At 48.1% G+C, this 20,484-nt stretch overlaps 2 protein-coding genes across 2 annotated transcripts in view; one reads left to right on the top strand and one right to left on the bottom strand.

Moving 5' to 3' along the window:
• Nucleotides 1–20,484, bottom strand: part of LOC135919827 (uncharacterized) — a 167,889-nt gene that overhangs the window by 65,600 nt on the left and 81,805 nt on the right. The gene's annotated exons all lie outside the window — the stretch shown is intronic.
• The window catches only part of LOC135919833 (connectin-like), a 78,507-nt gene that overhangs the window by 41,980 nt on the left and 16,043 nt on the right, over nucleotides 1–20,484 (top strand). The window contains exon 2 of the mRNA XM_065453783.2: nucleotides 8,278–9,278. Coding sequence (XP_065309855.2) covers nucleotides 8,278–9,278 — 1,001 coding nt within the window. The remainder of the gene's footprint in view (nucleotides 1–8,277; nucleotides 9,279–20,484) is intronic.

The following is a 20,484-nucleotide window of genomic DNA, read 5'->3' as shown; positions in this document are numbered from 1 at the left end:
TTGATACACCCGCCGCTCTGTTTAATGGAAGTTTTCCGGCACTTGAGTGGAAGCTGATGAACTGTACAAGTGTTACAAGGCACTAAAGGGGACACATGCCTAATACCGCAGTCATTTTTTCTTCTTTGGGCCCCCTGTTCAAGTTTCCTATTTATCATAGGGCGCATCACAGCCAATTTGCGGGGGGCCGAGAAAACTGTAGGCGGCGCCGTACCGCTCAGCTTGTTTGCTTTGAGGGCAGAGCGTCGCCTTGTGTCGCTGAGGTTACTTCGTCGTTCGCGTAGAGCGGCCGGCTGACGGATGGGCGCCTCGGTCCATGGCCGCACAGGTCGCGTCTTCGCACGAGCTGTCCTTGAACGCTCGCTGGAGGTTTCGCCCAGCGAGGGAGCGTCACCTCAGTGTCAACTTTACGTCGCTGCTTGTTAAGGAAGAGCTTAATTAAATTTGCTTCCTTGCCTGTTTTTGAGACCGCGAAAGAAACACAAACCAATGCCCAAGGCAATCAAGCTTAGCAAAGCCAACTATCCAGTTTGTTAAAAAGTGTATAATGGGGTATTACGTGACAAAACCACTTTCTGATTAGGATGCATGCCGTAGCGGAAAACTCCGGAAATTTTGACCACATGGGGTTCTTTAACGTGCACCTAAATCTAAGTACACGGGTGTTTTCGCATTTCGCCCCCATCGAAATGCGACCGCCGTGGCCGGGATTCGATCCCGCGACCTCGTGCTCAGCAGCCCAACACCATAGCCGCGAAGCAAGCACGGCGGGTTATCCAGTTTGTCACGCGCACAACCATAGAAAAGGAAAAGACAGCAGGAGTAAGAAAGTTAGGATGGGAAGGCGAAAAAAAAATGCATTTAATGCTCTAATCCTTTAAGTATGCTTCCAGTGGAGGTGATGTGCTCCGATACATTTCGAATTCTGTGATGCGGAGAACATGGGACTTCTTATTTTAATCTGCAGTGCTTTTATATTATAACACGCGCTCGACAAGGGCCATCTTGGGCCTTGATCTTAAAAAAGCTTTCGATAATGCCAACCACGCAACCATATTGGAAAACATCGAGCGAATAGGACTAGGGCAACGGACGTATAACTACATCAAGAGCTTCCTATCAGACAGGAAAGCAGTCATCTCCGTCGGAGGGCTCAAGTCGCCCGAGATCGACATAGGCGGGGCCGGCACACCGCAAGGCGCTGTCATTTCGCCGATGCTGTTTAATCTCGTCTTGATGGGACTCCCCGAAAAATTAAATCACATAGAGTCCCTGAATCACACAATCTACGCGGACGATATTACTATCTGGACCTGTGATGGCAGCGACGGATCAATAGAACAACGACTCCAAACTGCAATTAACGCAGTAGAGGAACACCTCATAGGAACAGGCCTCACATGCTCTGCAGAGAAATCTGAACTTCTATTGTACCGCCCCACACGTAGAGGCAGGCCTCCCAAAGGATACGACAGAAACAAGGCTCATGAGGAAATCAAGCTACACACCAAGAACGGGCGGAATATCCCAATAGTCAACCAGCTCAAAGTGCTGGGTCTGGTAATCGAGAACAAAGGCACAAATAGGGAAACCGTAAAGAAATTAGACACAAAGGTAACAAACACCATGAGATTAATCAAACGAATTACTAACAAGCACCAAGGTATGAAGGAAGAAAGTATCATACGGCTTATACAATCATTCGTAATCAGTCAGATCACATACATAGCAGCCTTCCACAATTGGTTTGCAGCTGAAAAGCGTAAAATTACCAACATGATAAAAAAAGCATACAAACTAGCTCTAGGGATTCCCATCAGTACGAGCACGGATCTCTTGCTAAAGTTAGGACTCCACAACACACTGGACGAACTCATAGAAGCACAACAAACATCTCAAGCAGAGAGACTAACCAAAACCAAAACGGGACGGCATATACTAAGCAAACTAGGAATGAATTATCACAATCTATACGGGGAAAAGAGGACGATAACGAGAGAAATTCGTGACAAACTCCTAGTACCAAATATACCCAAGAACATGCATCCAGGTTACAACGACGGCAGACGCAAGAGTAGAGCAGAGAAAATTATCCGAAGCTTTGGGTCAGACGACAGAGCAATCTTCGTAGACGCGGCTGAATACCCAGACAGAAATAGCTATGTAGCAGTAATCGTAGATCACACCCAAAAACCCCTTACAAGTGTATCAGTTAATACCAAACATTCCGAGACCGCAGAGGAGGTAGCCATTGCACTAGCATTGGTCTCCACGAATGCTCAATACATCATAAGCGATTCTCAAGCGGCCATTAGAAATTATGCAAAAGGTAGGATCTCTCCTGAGGCATGGCACATCATCAGAGTCAATGAAGCGAAGTTCTCCGATGCAGAGAAGAACGGCAGGCAATTGCTCTGGTTCCCAGCGCATACGACTCCAGACATTCCCGCAGTCAACCTCAACGAGGTAGCACACCGCGAAGCTCGAGGTCTTACTCGCCGAGCTGAGCAAAGAGTGACTTCCATCGGTCAGGAGAACGCGGAGGAGGAAATTTGGAGAGAAAAAGATATATTAACAAGATTTAGTGATGTTACCAAATTCTATCAAAATCGGAGGCGAGTATTACCACCGCCTCACACTAAACTGAACAGAGCTGAGTCCGTTACTTGGAGGCGACTACAAACAGAAACTTATACGAGTCCCGTGCAGCTAAAAACTTTCTACCCCGATATATACGAGAGCGATATGTGCAAGCTATGCAAGTCTGTTAGAGCCACCCTTCAACACATGTTGTGGGGATGTGAAATATACCAAAATAAAATGGCAGCCTCCCCAGACAATCTACGGGCGCGGTGGTCGGCCGTGCTGCTCAGCTCAGAACTCCAAGACCAACTTTGGGCCGTCCAGCGAGCCAAGGAAGCCGCACGGGAGCAGCAGCTCCCAGTGGCCATCTAGGCGGCCCCAGGCCCGGGCCTCCCAATCGCCGGATTCCAAATAAAGTTATCACATCACAGTGCTTTCATAAAATCGGTAGTTTGTGAACAAGGCGCTTTATCAACATAGCGAAATTGGCTCGAGAAACTCTTAACGCGACTAGCGTATACATAGTGACCGAACTCAGCCATCGCCTCTGACGCACGTTTCCGTGCTGCACTCGATGAATAGTAAAAGCAAGAAAAAATAACTGCATGCTATCCTTTCTCTTGTGGCCGTTTCATTTGATAATAATAATAATAATAATAATAATAATAATAATAATAATAATAATAATAATAATAATAATAATAATAATAATATTAACAACAACAACAATCATAATAATCTCTACAACGCTGATTTCGCCTCATACAGAGCGCTCGCCCCAGGGAAGATAGCTTTTACTCCCAAGGTCCTTTAAAAAATCACTTTCGTTTACGGAGCCTGCGATTTTCGCCAGCATATTATTGCCATCGTGCAAGCGAAGCGGTGACGTGCACCAAAGAAGATACCTCGAAAGCCACAATGTGTACTGGTAAATACTGCATGTACTACAAGTCGTGACCTAGGTAACGTATAGTTACCCCTCACCTAAATATAGATCCCATGTTTTCTAATAATAAAAATAATAATAATAACCTTTATTCATAGAAACAAGTGGTACAAAGTGCCAAGGCATTAGGAAAAAAGTTGCTACAGAAGCAACTTGACTGGTCCTAATAACCAGAAGGTCCAAAAGGCAGCAGACAGCAAGGAGCGAGAAAAAAAAAGAAGAAAATGAAAGGAAAAGAGGAACAACGAAAATGGAGAAAGGAAAGAGTAATGACATGTAGTACATAGATCTCACTTAAACAATTTGCTTCACACATGAAACAGCTCAGGAAAAACAAACAATGTAGATATATAGATACACAAAACTCTTGAGAAAAACATTAGGTACATGGTTAAACCCACTTAATTCTTGGGGCAATAGAAATTATACAGGTCTCTGCCAGAACAATTTCGTACATCGATGGACGCAGATCTGAGATTATTCAGCAGAGTGGGGAGAGTGTAACAAGTCATTTGGTTACCATAGGTTGAACGCACATGCGGCACATGCCAGTATTCCGGGGACCTGGTGTTATAACATGGGATGTTGTGTTTTAATCTAGCCAGAGATTAAACAAGGCTTAAGTTCTGTTTGGTTTCATTTAGGTATCCAAGAGCAAGGCGGTAGTTAAACATATCACTGGCTTTAAGTAGCCGAAGTTTTTTAAATAGGGGCTCAGATGGGGAGTCAAAGGGCATATTACTAATTACGCGAACAATTTTCTTTTGTATTACAAGCAAACGGTTAATATTTGTAACAGATGTGGAGCCCCAGATAAGGCAGCAATAATGAAGGTGGCTCGCAAATAAAGCATTATAAATTAACATTTTAATCTTCCGAGGCATGTAGCGAATAGCGAAAACGCGTCCAGTAATTTGCGAGAGTTTGACTGCAAGAAAATCAATATGATCGCTCCAGCTCATATTTTCATCAAAAAAGACCCCGAGTGTTTTCACAGAAGGGACGAGTTCAATTTTAGAAGACCCTAACACCACGTTTCTATCATCTAAAACCATTTACTCATTTTATTACGTCTCCTGTCTCACGCAGATGTGTGTCTTTCAAATGTAGAACTCGCGAGCGTGATGCCGAACAGCCTTGAACACCAGGCACTAAACTTCACTTTCAGCTTTCGGTCTCTGCTCGCTTCCTACATTATGGGATGTACTCCCTATGGGCGGTTGGCCTAGAAGGCGAGGGTATACCCGTGGGTGGAGAGACGGCTTGAGAAAAAAGTTTAAGTCGGGGATGAAGTTTAAGTTTTACAAAGAAATAAAGTAGACAGGAAGCACTGTGCTGGACTGGGCTGGTTGGTACACCGTCAGGACGTGTACAAACAGCGCTGGGTCGGGACGAAGTGAGGACGACAGACTAGGCGCTAGTCTGGCGTCCTCGCTTGGTCCCGTCCAAGCATTATTTGTGACCGTCCTAATTAATCAGACAAACTAATTATGTTAGAGGCATTTCTGTTTCCTTGGAAAAAACGATGATTTTTGAAAGGATGGCACATTTGCTCTTTAGAATTTCAGCTGCCGAAATCACTGATCTCCATTCCTTCGAGCGGAGATCAGTGGCCGAGATCATCATCTTCTGTGTCATCACTGCAGCTGCTTGACCCGTCATCTGGCAGCACTTAACCATCTGTAAATGCCTAACCCGCTAAGTATGCCTCTGATTTCACGAGCACGGACGACCAATCATGAGGAGGAGGAAGAGGAAACAACTTTATTAAATAGTAGGGTTGGCTTCAGGATGTCCGCTAGTCTCCTGGGGCTGAGCACACTGCGCGTTTGGGTTCTGCGCAGAGCCACGGCCTGTTGTTTGTTTAGGCCGCCGCATGTAGGCGGGTAGATCTGTCGTTCCTCTCTTTGCCGACGGAGGCGATCTCCGTTACTTAGTGGCAGTGTTTCCGGTTGTTTTCCGGAGGAGGTTGCCCCTCGGCCCGGTTAGTAGTTGCGCGGACTGTGGCGTGGGCAGCTTCGTTGCCGGTGTTTCCCTCGTGGCTAATGACCCAGAGCAGCCTGGTGGTTATATCCGGCCTCTAGTTTCTCTGCCGCGGTTTGGATTAATTAGCTCGATCTGAAGCTTTTGATCGCTGACATTCAGTCCAATATTACGAAGAGCGTTCCTGCGAATGCGATTGCACTAGCAATGGCGGCCTCTTCCGCTTCTAGGATAGACCTCGCTGCTATTTCTTCGGTTCGGAGGATCCGCCCCGTTCCGTCCACAGCCGCTGTCGCATATGTGCCGCTCCCCGCAGGCGACGCGTCCACATACGCGGCCGGTTTGTCTGCTAGAGCCTTCTTGGGGGGGGGGGACTCCGCGCGTGCGCGTCGGCGACCCTCGTTGTGTTCTCCCATGCTGTGGTGGAATGACCAGTGCGTTCCTAATCTCTCTCGGAATTTTCACTATCTTCACACTCTACTGCGTTCAGTCTACAGAGTGGCCGGCGGACTTACGAAAGACTGACGCAATTAGGAGTCCATAACACCGTCACCGAAATCGTGGAAGTGCTAAGCGCAGCGCTCTCTCTCTCTCTCGCGCACACACACACACACACACACACACACACGCACACACCAATCGGGAGAAAATTAACGCCAGGCGGCTGACGCCCCCTGGTGGAAGCGATCGCAGCCATCAGCACAGCGAGAACACCGTCTATGCTGAATCGCTGATGGGCGTGGGAACAGAGCCGCCTGTGTCATCTGACACAGGCGGCTAACGCTACAAAAACAACAATTCTTTCTCCGATAAGGAGACTGACGGTCAAGCAACACAATCACTATTCCTAATCACTTCAGCCTCTGCTATTTTTCTGGTGGGCTGGTCAGGGTGTCTGGCCAGCGATTGAGTGTGATAAAATAGAGGCCTCCATCCGCAGCGTGCGCAATGTGCGGCAAGGTGGCCTGATGTGGCTGGCTAGCTAGCTGTTCCACGTTGTTCCTGTGCTCACGTAATCTCTCGTTGATGCACCTGCCATTCTGTCCCGCGTACTCTTGGCCACGCTGCAGATGCAAGCGTGCTGAACTTTGAAGACACCCCATATATATATATATATATATATATATATGTCTGCTCTCGTGCAATCAAGACTCAATTGTTAGCGCCGTGTCCCGCCTTTTTCTTTCGTCGTCCATGTGCTTCTGCGCTGCTGTGGTAGAGAATATCATACCAACTAGCCCACCAGTCTGCCCGCACTTTGTGTTCGCTCAAAACGCTTCCCGATACGATGAAAGCGTGACTGCGCGCGCCAATCAGGTCGACAATAACGGTGGAGAATATATATACGCACACGTTTTGACGCTTTTGTGCAAAAATATGCTTATTGGACAAGGTTTCCGTAAAACGGAGTTTCTGTTTTGGCTTCGTTGAAACGATGACGGAATGAAATGTGGAGTAAGCAAATTAATAACGTCTGCCACAGAAACAGCACAACTGCGTCAATGTGGTGATCGTAGGTTCAGATCTGAAATTGGCAAGCGCATGTTCGAGAGGAGTACTTCTGAGTCCTGACATGTGGACGAACTAATTAATGTCCTTTGAGATAACCGCCGCTCAACGACGCTTTATCAAAAAGAGTTTCAACACTGGCATTTTTTTTTTTTATAAGCAGCGCAGCAAAGCATATCACGTTGCTTGAACTTGAAACTGACAAAGCGTTAAAAATACAGCGTATCTGGGCAAATTGCGTCACTGCGAACTATAAAATCGTTTTTGCAAGCACTAAAGTTATTAATCTGGCACCATTGGGCTTCGTCAAGTTTTGAGTTGTTGAAGAATTGCGCACCAGGTTGCGCCTTCGGGCCTATGAAGCAGTTCAGTCGAGGTCCCCTTCCGCAAGGGGCCTTCACTGAAAAAGAGATGCCCCTTTGTCGCTAGTCCGAATGCATTTAGAGTGCCCATGTATCAGGTGTATAAAAAAGCCTGGCCGAAACCGCTATATATATGGTGGATATTGTAACGACGACATGATTTTCCCAGGCTTCATTGTGATTGCGCGCGGTAAAAAATTGGCTGTTGCTGTGTGGTCCACACGGACAGCACAAAAGGAAACACCATTAGCTTCAACACCCTTTACACGATATATTCATGAACGTGCTCTGCTGACACGAGGCCTAGACTAGAGGTTGTCGCGGCGAGATAGTCTCGTGCTATGCAGATTAGAAACTATAGTGCGTGGCAGGAATGCGCCATAGCGTCCCCGACGTGAGCAGCCGCATTGCAGTCTTATTGGCTCCATCAGCGCCATACATGCCTGACTGCTCTCAATAAACTCTGGCCTCAGCGGCTACCGCGTTGGACCGCTTCAGTAATTTCATTACGCCTGCTAGTCGCCAACCAATTGACAAAAGTCATCGCGCCAGTGGCGTAGCAACAGGGGGGGCCGGGGGGCCGTGGGCCCCGGGTGCACGGGGCCAGAAGGGGGGGGGGGGTGTCATATGCGTCTGAAGACACCCGAAAATTGTCGATATCCTCGCCTTCCTCGACTACGCCCGGGGGGGGGGGGGGGGGAGGGGGACAGAAGAGCTAAGGGCCCCGGGTGCCAGACGATCTAGCTACGCCACTGCATCGCGCCAAGGACATTCCCCGAACCTTGTTCGTGCTTAACGTGCGACGATACTGTTAGTGACCTCGTTAATTGTTGTCTATACCACATTTTCTCAGGCGTTTTCGATTTTGCTGCAGAAAAGCCTTTCTTCTCGCAGGTCTCCGCTGTCCCGGCCGGGCGCGTGCTTGCTGCTGCTCTCTCTGGCCGCGGGCGTCGCGTCGTTCGACCCGTCGGCTCCGAACCTGTGCCACCTGGCGCAAGAGGAGCCCATGTACTGCCGGTGCTCCTCGGAACACTTCGAGGCGGACACCACGGGCGTCGTCTGCTACGTGGGGAAGCCACTCACCGGAGGCCACGCCGTGTTCCAGGCGCTGCGGCGCCAGAAAGCACTGGTTTCCGTCACCTTCACCGTGTACGGGCAGGACTACCGGCTCGACTTCGTGCCCACCGACTCGCTGCGACAGTTGGGCCGGCTCGAGAAGCTGCGCTTCACGGAGTGCAACTTGGGCGTGCTTCACACGAGGGCCTTCTACAAGCTGTCCGCGCTCACCCTGCTGCAGCTGGAGGGCAACGACATCATCGAACTGCAGCCGGACGCCATAGCGCACCTGCCGAGGCTCGAAACTCTGGAGCTCGGCGAAAACAAGCTGAGACACGTGAACGCCGGCTGGTTCTCGCGGCTTCCTTCTCTCGCTGTTCTGTTCTTGGGCAAGAACCAGATCGAGTACGTCGAAGACCTGGCTTTCGCGGAGCTGGGGGGCCTCAGAGAGCTCGAGCTCGGGGACAATCTCATACAAGTGCTGACCAACCGGACTTTCAAAGGACTCTCCCAGCTCACGAGGCTCGATTTGTATCGCAACAAGCTCACGCGGCTCGACGCCGGTATATTTGTCAGCATGCCTCTCCTGGAAGAGCTGGACCTCAAGCTTAACCAGATCTCTGTTATCGATCCGCTGGCGTTCGATGGACTGGCGCGCCTCAGGCTCATCTACCTGGCCAGCAACCAACTGCGCATACTGCCCGCCGACATGTTCGTGGGTGCGCCCAATCTGGTCCTGGTGGACCTGGAGCAAAACCAGCTGGTCACTCTCACGTGGAGGACGATACACAACCTGAAGTACATGGAGCACGGCGAGGATTTCGCAATGGGTCTCACTGGTGAGTCACGCGCTGAGTGTTATTCCGCGTGATTGCCAAAAAGGAAAAAAAAAGGATGTGGAAATGTTTTCGCAGTCAGCGACACGTGACGCTCGCACCAGGCGATTTAAAGAGCGGCATTGGTGCAAGCGTGGGACAGTTGCCCAATGCATTGGGCTCTAATCAACAACAGTTCGGTCACGCCATCAGTCACGCATATCTTTACAACGTTGGAGGCGAACATGACCCACTTTTGAGATACCTAACAGAAAACTGTAGAAGTACTGAGCGCACGCGTCACTGTGTGCAAGAAGTGGCAAGCTCGTAAGAGGTGCGAGGCATTAAGCGTCGCTTTGATGAATGAAAGGCTGCGAGGTTGCCCGCGACACACGCGCGCGCAGCTGCTAAGGCATCACAATCAAAGGATGCTATCGCGTGCTTGTAGAGTTCTCGCCTAGTTTTGTATTCATTCGGAATGTGTTGGTGAAGTTAAAATAACAGGGAAGGGTCATTCCTGCTATCACGTCACTGGTATCTGCAGCAGCCGTGCAAAGCGATTCTGCTAGCTACGTTCCCTTACGTGGAACGCCCCACAAACATTGTTCCACGTTAGCCTGTTTGCTTTCCTTATGCAAAAGATGGGGCCTCACGCCATTTCTGGCGTCCTTGACACAAGCCCGTCCAGCCGCACGGTTACGTGAACGGCGTTACGCTCGCCCACACTGCGCGTTCACTCTTGCCGCAGTCTTCAAGGTCAACAGTTGAGGTGTGGGTACGTCTGTCGGTTCTGTCTAGAGAAGTGGCCCCCGCGTTAAACGATTGTAAACAAGGGCCATCTTTTCCAGTTCTTAAGAGGCCGGTGTGTCAATTGTGACCAATCCTTGTAATAAACTCACGAGCGACTATCCTACGTGGAAGCATGCCAGGCCGACAGACTTGAAAAACTGCGCGTTCCTTAATAAAGAAAGAAGAGCAGGAAGAAATAAAGAAAGAAGAGAACGCATAGAGAACTATCCGCGAGGGGGACGGGGCTGCTCTGCTGGCTTCCGGGTTGCGTCTCGCGCTCGCATTTTTATTTCTTCCTTTGCGTTTTTCTATTTCGGAAAATTTTATTTTAATTTTCGCCCTTTCCTTAGACTGACTTCTGCCCCGTCTGCCCAAGTCTAAGCGTGCTCCCGAAATAGAGAAGGCTTGGCGAGCGCTAGCTGCGGAGCAGGAAGAACGTTCCAACAACGCATAGCAATCGTTCTTGCTTTTATTGGTGATATCTTTTTTAACGTTGAAAACGCGCGCCGTTGCGTCTACCGCGTTCACCCGTACGTCGCTGCAGCCTCTGTCAGAGCCTGGCGTCGCTGCGTAGCCCGTGTGCGATTTCCAATTTCACGCCAGGTGGTTCAGTCAGAGAACTGCGCAATGTGACACCTGCGACAGTGGCCGAGACATACGGAAAGCAGAGAAAAAGAGCCGAGTTTCCAGCAAGCGCTTTCCGGAACACCAGCCCGCCTGTCGCCGTGTGGACGGGACCACAACAGCTGGATAAATTCTCAAAGGCTGTCCGCGGGAGACCATCTGAACATTAATTATAACGTGCTCTCGGCAAGAATCTTTCGCATCTATATAGCTAAGCTTGTGGTAGGACATGATGCTAACGTGTGCCCTTCCAGTTAACGATGATACCTCTGCAGCGGCAGACAGGCCTCGTGGCGTTTTCTTCATCATTAATTTTCTTCATAGAAAATTGAGGCATGTTAGCTAAGCATATGAGCACTATCAGAATAGCGCAACATGAGAAACCGGTCCTCAAACAAACAAACAAACAAACAAACAAACAAACAAACAAACAAACAAACAAACAAACAGACAAACTAAAACAGAAAAACAATTATTCGTGTAACCTCAGCGTCTCGATAGCCTCGCCCTTCCTCTGAGTCAAACTTCAGGTTTGAAGTCCAAAGGTGTTGATGCCGAAAGATGAAAAGCACGTCGTGCAAACAGGAACGAAGGAGATGAAAAAGAAGAAAATGAACCTACTCTATTATTCCACAGAATTGCAAGGCGAAGAAATAGTCTTCAAATTCAATTTCACTAGCTTGGGCTTCAACTAACTTCACCAGTAATTCTTTATCTTTGGGCGCCTTCACTGGGCGCCTTGTATCGATGTATGCATTGCATGACATTATTCGGGACCCAACGCGACTTACATATGAAATTTCCAGGAGTGTGTCTTGCTTCATTCATGTTATTTATTTATTTATTCTTAACCATTATTTCTGACCGTTGTTCTAAGGTTCCTTTACCGCCTCCACTTCCTTTTTAAGTATCTCACTAAAATCTTTAATTTCATTCTTGTATTTTTTGGAAGACGAAAAATTTGGAAGACGCTAATGCTTCGCCTTTAAGTGTACTACATATTTGGGCGTGTTTCGTCTTTAAGAGTGGACCGCCATAGCATTCGAAGATCCCTTACTGCTTCTCACGCTTCCCAGCAATCGGAGCGTATGTCACCGTAATGTTTACCGGGAAACGCTGGCCGCGAACGCTATGCACGAAGGCGGGCTTTCTGGTAGAAACACAGCCTCTTGCGTGCGCCGTGACGAGGCGGAGGCGAGCGCCAGCTGGGGGTATTGCAAGGAACCGGGCGCGCCGCTCCGTGGCCCCGAAGACACCCATCGCGCATGGCGGACGCCCTGGCCGGTCTGTGAACGCCGCGGCCGGTTCGTGTGTATTAAAGGGTTTCTTCGAGTTTTCGCGTAACAGAATTATTTTCTCGTATAGTCAAATTACAATCCGACGCTATCATTTCTGTAGGTCGTGCGCAAGTCCTACTTTACGATTTTTGTGCGAAATTTAGCTTGAGAAATTTAATTAGTTCACTAACTTCCTTGCGCCACATGGAGGGGCTGGGCATGGGTGGTTGGAAAACCTTTTTGCCGTAACGGTGTCCGGCGCGGGACACTGACGCCGGATTTTCTGCGACAAAACGCACTCGCCAGGCCACCTGCGCCGTTACTTCCGAAGCAGGGAACACGGCTCCTTCGGCCTCTCGGAGTCACTCCGTTCTTGACTACCTGAACCTAAAGTGTGTCGCGTTTCACCTCCGGCTGTCGAACGCTGCACTGTAGTCGCTCTCAGCCGCCGGCGTTTCCCACGCTGCATCGGCACTCGGAGTGTGGAGCGCACACTTCGGGACATGCCCGCTCGATCCGTCTCCCTCGCGCGGCTTTTCTCTCAGCAGCGGGACGGAAGCGTGACGAATCCTCATCTCTGCGCTCGCCCTTTTGTTCCGCGCGCCCGGTCTTTTGCCGCACTCGCGGCTGGCGGCTCACAGGCGCCACTCGCTCGCACTTGTCAAGGTCGCGCGCGAGAGAGGCGGCAGTCCGTCCAGTTTCACTTCCGCAGTGCCGCAGCCCTCGCGGCGTGTCCGGGACGGTGCCGCCGGAGGTCCAAGCCCGTTTTAGGGGGACGCGTAGATGGCCTCATCACTGCGTGACGTCATTAGAAGCTAGTAATTGCGTTATCACAGAAACAAAATATTGAGTAAATGTGAGAGAAATGCCTTCGCATTACGTCGCCCCTCTTTGAGGTCCCAGATGCATAATTTAATGCGCATCATACATACATACATACATACATACATACATACATACATACATACATACATACATACATACATACATACATACATACATACATACATACATACATACATACATACATACATACATACATACATACATACATACATACATACATACATACATACATACATACATACATACATACATACATACATACATACATACATACATACATACATACATACATACATACATACATACATACATACATACATACATACATACATACATACATACATACATACATACATACATACATACATACATACATACATACTCCTCTAAGCTCTCCCATCCCCTCAGGTCGCGAACGACATAGGCTTGTTCCTAGGAAATTTTGAAAGGACTTGCGAGAAGATGAACTTCGGCCCGAGTACATGGCCGCAGCGGTTGTTGTCTATGTTGCCGTGTGAGGCAGCGGAAGTAATCGCCATACTAAGTGCGCAAGATGCATATGATTATATGAAGGTCAAGGCTAGTCTTCGGAAGAAGTACCGCCTTTAGGCCGAAGCTTTTCGGCAAAGGTTTAGAAGCACAGGCAAGAAGGATAGCGAGGGATATCCGGAGTTTGCATATATCTTAAAGGCAAACCTACTCGAGTGGCTGAAAAGCGCGGAAGCGTACGAGAGCAGAGACATGATTATTGAATGCATGTGTCTAGAGCAGTTTTACAGAAGAATCCCACAATCTGTGAAGCTGTGGGTGCAAGATAGTGGAAATGTAAGCACTGGTAGGGGCGGCTGAATTAGCCGAAGGGTACGCAATGCGTAGAAAGGACGGAAATTGGGATGGTCGAAATGGACAGCGGAAATCATTGCCGTTCAAAATTGGTTCGCAGACTAGACGACCGGAATCTGTAGACGTCGAGAAAAGCCCTCAGAAAAGAGCGAGGAGAAAGCAAATGGGCAAACCGGACAAAAAGAGCACGAAAGAAAATTCGAACCTTTTAGACCGGTCCGCTGCTATAAAAGCCACAAACTGGTATATATCGCTGTAAACTGAGGGAAGCCAAGCGTAGTTCTCCCCTACATGGATGAAAAAGACGAGAATATGGAACCTTTAAGCCCATATCTTCACGACCTGCAAGTATAATGGCAAACCATGCCGGGTGCTGCGAGACAGTGCCGCCACTATGGACATTGTCCATCCGTCTTACGTGAAGGTAGATGACTTCACTGGAGAAGTAGCATGGATTAAACACGTTGTAGAACGCAGCGTGTGTCTGCCCATGGCCAAAGTCAAAATTAGTGGACCGTTCGGGGAGCTCGTGACCGAGGCTGCAGTTTCCAAATTTTAGTCGCTGCAGTACCCTTACATTTTTTCGAATCGGTCGAATCAGTTACTGCGTAACAAAGGGCTTACAAACTGGGAGAGGGCGTAGTGCAGGGATTGACGCGAGGTTAAGCTCCTAAAATCGCGTCGCTTTCGGCTGAAAATGCAAAAGCTGCTCCACTGGAAGTAGCAAAAGAGGTAACTTCAGTAACCGAATCCGAGCTAGGCTCGAGAGACGAAAAAACGTTGAGGAAAGCCTGCCAGCTGACCAGCTCAATGAGAGCGGATCACTAGGGGGTCAAAGTTCACGCCTGCAGGCAGAGCCAGCTGACGCACTCGCAAGCGAGACAGGGTCGTTGCTCTCAGCGGCCTCAAGGAACTTTGATCAGCTCTTACCTGTAGACAGAGAGTCAGTGGCAGCCGAGCAAAAGAATGATGACAGCTTAGCTAAATTGCATCACGCAGCTAAAGAAGGCATTGCTAGGCGCAACGTGACGATACGAGAGGAGGATTGCTGTGTCGGCACTACAGAGACCGAAAGGGTATCATTCTAGATCAGTTAGTCGTACCTACTAAGTACAGGGAGGACCTTTTGAGTATCTGTCATGGAAATGGGTGGTCTGGCCACCTAGGCATAAACAAATCCAAGGAAAGGTTGCTAATGGAATACTACTAGCCTGGCTGTTTCAAAGACGTAGAAAATTTTGTAAGATCACGGGACGCCTGCCAGCGCTCGGGCAAACCAGGAGAGACATGGAAAGCTCCGCTAAAGGTAGTGCCCTTAATAACAGAACCTTTCAGACGACTTGTGATAGACATGGTAGGGCCTCTACCAAGGGCAAAGTCGGGTTACAGGTACTTGTTTACTATGCTGTGTCCGGCTACAAAGTTTCCAGAAGCAATCCCTCTGAAAGAGCTCAACTCCACCGAAGTAGTAGACGTGCTTTTGACAGTATGCGCACGAGTGGGGCTTCCGGCCAAAATTCAGGCGGACTAAGGGTCAGTATTCACCAGCGCACTGATAACCACGTTCTTACAAAAGTGCGGGGTAAAGTTGATACACAGTTCCGTCTATCACCCTCAGTTAAATAGTGTATAGAGGTGGCATTCAGGGGTTAAGCGAGTTTTGCGGGCGCTTTGTTACGAGCACAAGGAGGACTGGGCGAATTGCCTTCCAGCCACTTTGTTTCCTTTGCGCACGGTTCCTCACCAGGCTACAGGGTTCTCGCCTGTCAAGAGGGATGTGGGAGCAAAGAGGAAAAGTCCAACAGTGGTAGAATACGTGCTAAATCTGCTAGAACGGCTAAGTGCAACCCAAGAACTAGTCGAAAAGAACATGGGAGTCGCTCAAAAGAACGCCAACTTCTATTACGACAAGAATGCGAGGCTTCGTACGTTTAACGCCGGAGACCGGGTAATGATCCTCAAAATTTCAAGAAAGAACAAGTTTCAAGTTCACTGGGACGGGCCTGTTACAGTGTTGCATATATATACCACTGCAATTTGATGAAGCCGTATGTAGAGCGGAGCGGAGTCGTTAACTGTACCATCAAAGAGCAGAATGACACTAGTACCAAGTTTAATGACTATAAGGCGACCTTCAGCTCTGAAATCGGCCTAGAAGTAGTAGTAAAACATTCGGTAAGCTCGCACACTCTTAGACCCGAGCAACTAGATGAGCTAAAAGGGATGTTAGCGGAATATCTCGACATATTCAGCGATTGGCCAGGTAGAATCGAACTAAGAACGCATGAAATAGAGCTGACATCAACCGAATCCGTAAGATCAAAGCCTTACAGGGTGTCCCCACGACAAAGAGAAATTATGGAGGCAGAGATACAGCGCATGCTAGAGTTGGGAGTTATTGAGCCCGCTGAGAGTGACTACACGTCACCGCTAATACTTGTAGAAACCCCTAATAAGGGCCCTCGTCCGTGTATTTATTACAAGAAGTTAAATGCCATCACTAGGAATCAGCTGTACCCGATACCCAACATTGAGGAACGAATTGAAAGAGTTAGCGATGCTAAATACATTTCAGCTATACATCTCGTGCGGCGATATTGGCAAGTTCCCCTTTCAGAAAGTGCCAGCCGCTATGCCGCATTCATCTTACCTGTAGGCACTTTTCCCCCTCTCGCCCTCAGCTTCGGGCTGAAGAACACCCCGTTTAGCTTCGCAAGGTAATGAATATTGTCCTAAAAGACTCGCAGGAGTTCGCCTTGCCATATCTTGTTGATGTAGCAATTTTTCCGGACAGCTGGGAACAACACGTATCGCACCTCAAACAGGTGTTCTCACGGTTCAGGGAAGCACGCTTAACGATGAAGGCGGAAAAGTGGAGGTTTGGCTGTTCGCAGGTTACTTATCTGGGCCATGTTGTCGGTCAGGGCACGAGACGGCCGGCCGAGCTGAAAATAGCTACGATTGGAGATTTTTCTCAAACGCGCACGAAAACAGACATTCGTTCATTTTTGTGACTTGTGGGATACTATCAACGGTACATTCCGACTTCCTCGCAAATGGCAAGTCCTTTAACGGACGCCCTCCGAAAGGGAGCACCTAGTAACGTGCACTGGTATCAGGACAAAGAGAACGTTTTCCAAAGTTTGCAAACGCTATTCGTTTCTCGTCCTGTGCTTCGCGCGCCAGACTGCACAAAGGAATTCATAGTTCAGTGCGACGCAAGCGACAGAGGTATGGACGTATTACTTAGTCAGGTCGGCGACGATAATGAGGAATATCCTATCCTCTATGCCAGCCGTAAACTAACTGTAAGAGAGGAAGCCTACAGCGCTTCAGAGAAGGAATGGGCTTGTTTAATTTGGACAGCCCAAAGGTTGTGTTACTTGTACGGAGCGAGGTTCACCTTCGAGACTGACAACTGTCCTCTGACGTGGCTCAATCAAATATCACACAAAAATGGCTGCTTGCTCCGATGGAGCCTCTCTCTCCAAAAGTACAACTTCTCCGTTAGATATAAGAAGGGAAAGTTGCACAGCAATGCGGCTGGTTTGAGCAGGCTAATTTGAATTATGCGTTTAAGAATCCCGCCTAAATTCGGGGTTATTATTAATTTTGTTAAGCCAAGAAGATCCGCTCTCATTTAGCAGGATTGCATCCATGATTGCTCAATTCATCAGCACGAAATTGCTTCAAAAATTGGCGTAGCGAAACGCAGCATTTTTTGTTTCTGCACTTAAGGAAGCAAGGAAGGAAAAAGTGGAGAAGGAAAGGCAGGGAGGTTAACCAGTTCAGTTTCTGCACTTATGTTTTCTTTGAAGCCTAGCGCGTCTAAAGTGAGATCCAAGATATGTCATCTCGGCGCAGAACCGTGTTGTGAGGTTCGTTTTGCAGTTGCCTTTCCTTGTTGGATTTTTTGGGGCGGTGTCATCATTTCACAGCTGGTCGCTGCAAGCCATGACATCCCTTCTTGCCACCAGCCATTCTTTTCCTGCCCAGCGGTTATCAGCACTGGTCAGTCGAAATTTTCCGGGCCATGGAGGAACTGTTACGAACGGCCTCTAAGGGTACCGACCTACAAACTTTTCCCAGCCATCTGCTGCTGCGGGGGTGGCAAGCTTCCCAGAAGCGACGTTTTAAGCTTTCCCCACCTGCTGCGGCGACCCGCTTTGTAGGGACAACGATGTGCCGCATCAACACGCCCTCGGCGCGTCTATGACTAAATGTGGTCGGTGGACCAAGTATTGTTAGTGGGTTCGCCGTCGCTGTCATGGCTTGTTTGAAGTGGTGGAAGTCCTGGGAGAAGATGTCTTGCGGCCGTCTCACGGGGCTTAGAAGTCATGGACAGACGCGGCGGCCATTGTCTGCGGAGTCAACACTGGGATGAAGAGGCTCCTGCTGGGGTCAAGTACCGTGTCTGCGAGAACCGTCTCACCTTGGCGTGGTCAGTGTTACCTGTGCAGAAGTGAATGCGTAACCCTTCCCCCCCCCCCCCCCCAAAGGCAGGCCGGCTTCGGTCGTTTTTCCTTCACCGAAGGATCTATGGAAGACAGAGTGCATTTAAGGAGCCATTGGCGGCTCCTGAGGGTGCATTCCTCTTTCAGTCATTTTAGACTGATGAACTGTAACGTTCTCCATGTAAATACTGTAAATAAATCACGTATTCCTCGTTCTCGAGGAGAACAAGTCTCTCCCTTCAACAACGTCCTCAGCGTGGATAAGTTGGACGACGGCATGGGCCAGCTACCATCTATTTCATGCCCGACCCCAACCGTTACAACGGTGGTGTGAACATGTATGCAAGTATGCCAGTACCTTATTATACACAGTCACATGCGCAACGTCTGCCACGAAGCACATTGGTGTATACGTGAAGAGTCTGCATGCCAGCCAGGCCCATTGATCTTTAATATTTTTTACCCGGCCCGTAAGTAGGCCGTTATCAGCTCTGGCACGCGTCACGGGTCTTCGCGCACAGAGCGATGCCGCCCTCGAAGGCCGTTTCAAGTGGCCCGCATCATTGCGCACTGACGCTCGTGTCGATAAGTATATACAAGAAAAGAAGCAGTTCCGGGTCCGGGTAAATATTCACAGTGAAGTAGACGCGCGTATGAAGCGGTTTATTGACGTTTCGGCCGGGGTCCGGCCTTCATCAGAATACATGGCATGGTGTCAGTACAGTTAATATACATGTGCTTATCAACCAAATGAAGATACGTTAACATGAAAAACGAATAAAATGGGCGAACAAAATGCATCCGAATCGTTCAAAGGATAGCTGACACGTGTATAGACCGATGCCGATTGCAAACATATAATCTAAGATACAAAGCATAAAAACGGACCGAAATGAATTGTAAAAAACAATCGCCACGTGACAACAAAACGTCGATATGCGCTCAATATGTGCTATGTTATCAAGCAAACACAGACGCAGAAAAAGGGGACTAGCGACGTACTAGTAGAAGAAGGGACAAGTGACGGGCTACAAAGACTATACAAAGACTATACAAAGACTATACAAAGACTACAAAGACGGGCTACAAAGCTCAATTTTCCTACACATTCATTCATACCACACGCGACGGTATCAAACTTATAGATAAGGAAGGATTCGCGGGCTTCTCATAATTTGAGCGAAATCCAGATTCAAGCAACGTGACTCTCAGTTTATCAAATGAGTGGTCAGGAAGATGTACGTGTCTTGACATGGGCAGGTTGGGCAACGTCTTAGCGTGGGATTTATGATTGTTAAAGCGGAATCTGAAAGGTCCTTCTGTTTGTCCGATGTACCGTTTTTTGCAGAGCATACATTCAAGCATGTATATTACGTTTTTTGTGTCACAGTCGAAATCACCTTTGCTTTTTAAACAAAAGTTTGGAGACGTACTAGTAACCTTTTGCGATGTAACCATGTAGGGGCATACTTTACATCGCGGTTTTCGACAAGGATGGCATCCGATGGCATCAGGGCAGTCAGTCTCAGATGATGATGCTAGTATATCTCGAATATTTCTAGCTTTACGGTATACTGCTTTAGGCGGATCAGAGAATATGTTTTTGAGGCGTTCACTTTGCATTAGAATATTGTGGTATTTCTTTAATACATGCGAAACATTTGAGACTGACGCAGTGTGGGTTAGGACAAGATTTGTCTGGGGTGAGGGAGTCGGTTTGTTCTTAATGCAAAGAAGCGTCCTTCGGTCATGCACGTCTGCGCGTTTTATTGCATCGTCAATTAATTGTGGTGTGTAATTTTGTTTGGCTAAAGAGTTATTTAGGGTACCACAATTCTTTTGAAACTCTGATTGCTCAGAACAAATCTTTTTAAAACGTAAGGCTTGGCTATAAGGAATGCTGGTCTTGCAATGTTTAACGTGACTGCTATGGAAGTGTAAATATTGACATCTATCTGTCGGCTTTTTGTATAGGGCAGTAGATAGTTTATCATTTAGCACTGAAACGCTGACGTCAAGGAAGTTAATAGTAGATGCAGAATACGTGTGAGAAAATGATATAGATGGATGGGCATTGTTAAAGTCAGATATGAAAGAAAGCAGTTCCTGTTCCCCATGAGGCCAAATCCGAAAAACATCGTCAATGTAACGTTTGTGGTAAAAAGGTTGTATAATATATATATATATATATATATATATATATATAATATAGTATTATTTTGTATAGTAAAATTTCACACTTACTACGCGGTAGACTCGCATCGCGCGCTCGTTATAGCAGACGTAAAGATAATTAAATTCTGGGGCAGTACGGTTGGGAGCAGGAGGGAGGGGGGGATCGAATGTAAGCAACAGTGATCGTTATGAAACGAACGTATAGTGGAAGGTGAAGTTAAG

The sequence above is a fragment of the Dermacentor albipictus genome, chromosome 4 (genome assembly GCF_038994185.2).
Source record: "Dermacentor albipictus isolate Rhodes 1998 colony chromosome 4, USDA_Dalb.pri_finalv2, whole genome shotgun sequence".
In the NCBI taxonomy this organism is placed as follows: domain Eukaryota; kingdom Metazoa; phylum Arthropoda; class Arachnida; order Ixodida; family Ixodidae; genus Dermacentor; species Dermacentor albipictus.
This window is presented reverse-complemented; position numbering and strand designations above follow the sequence as displayed.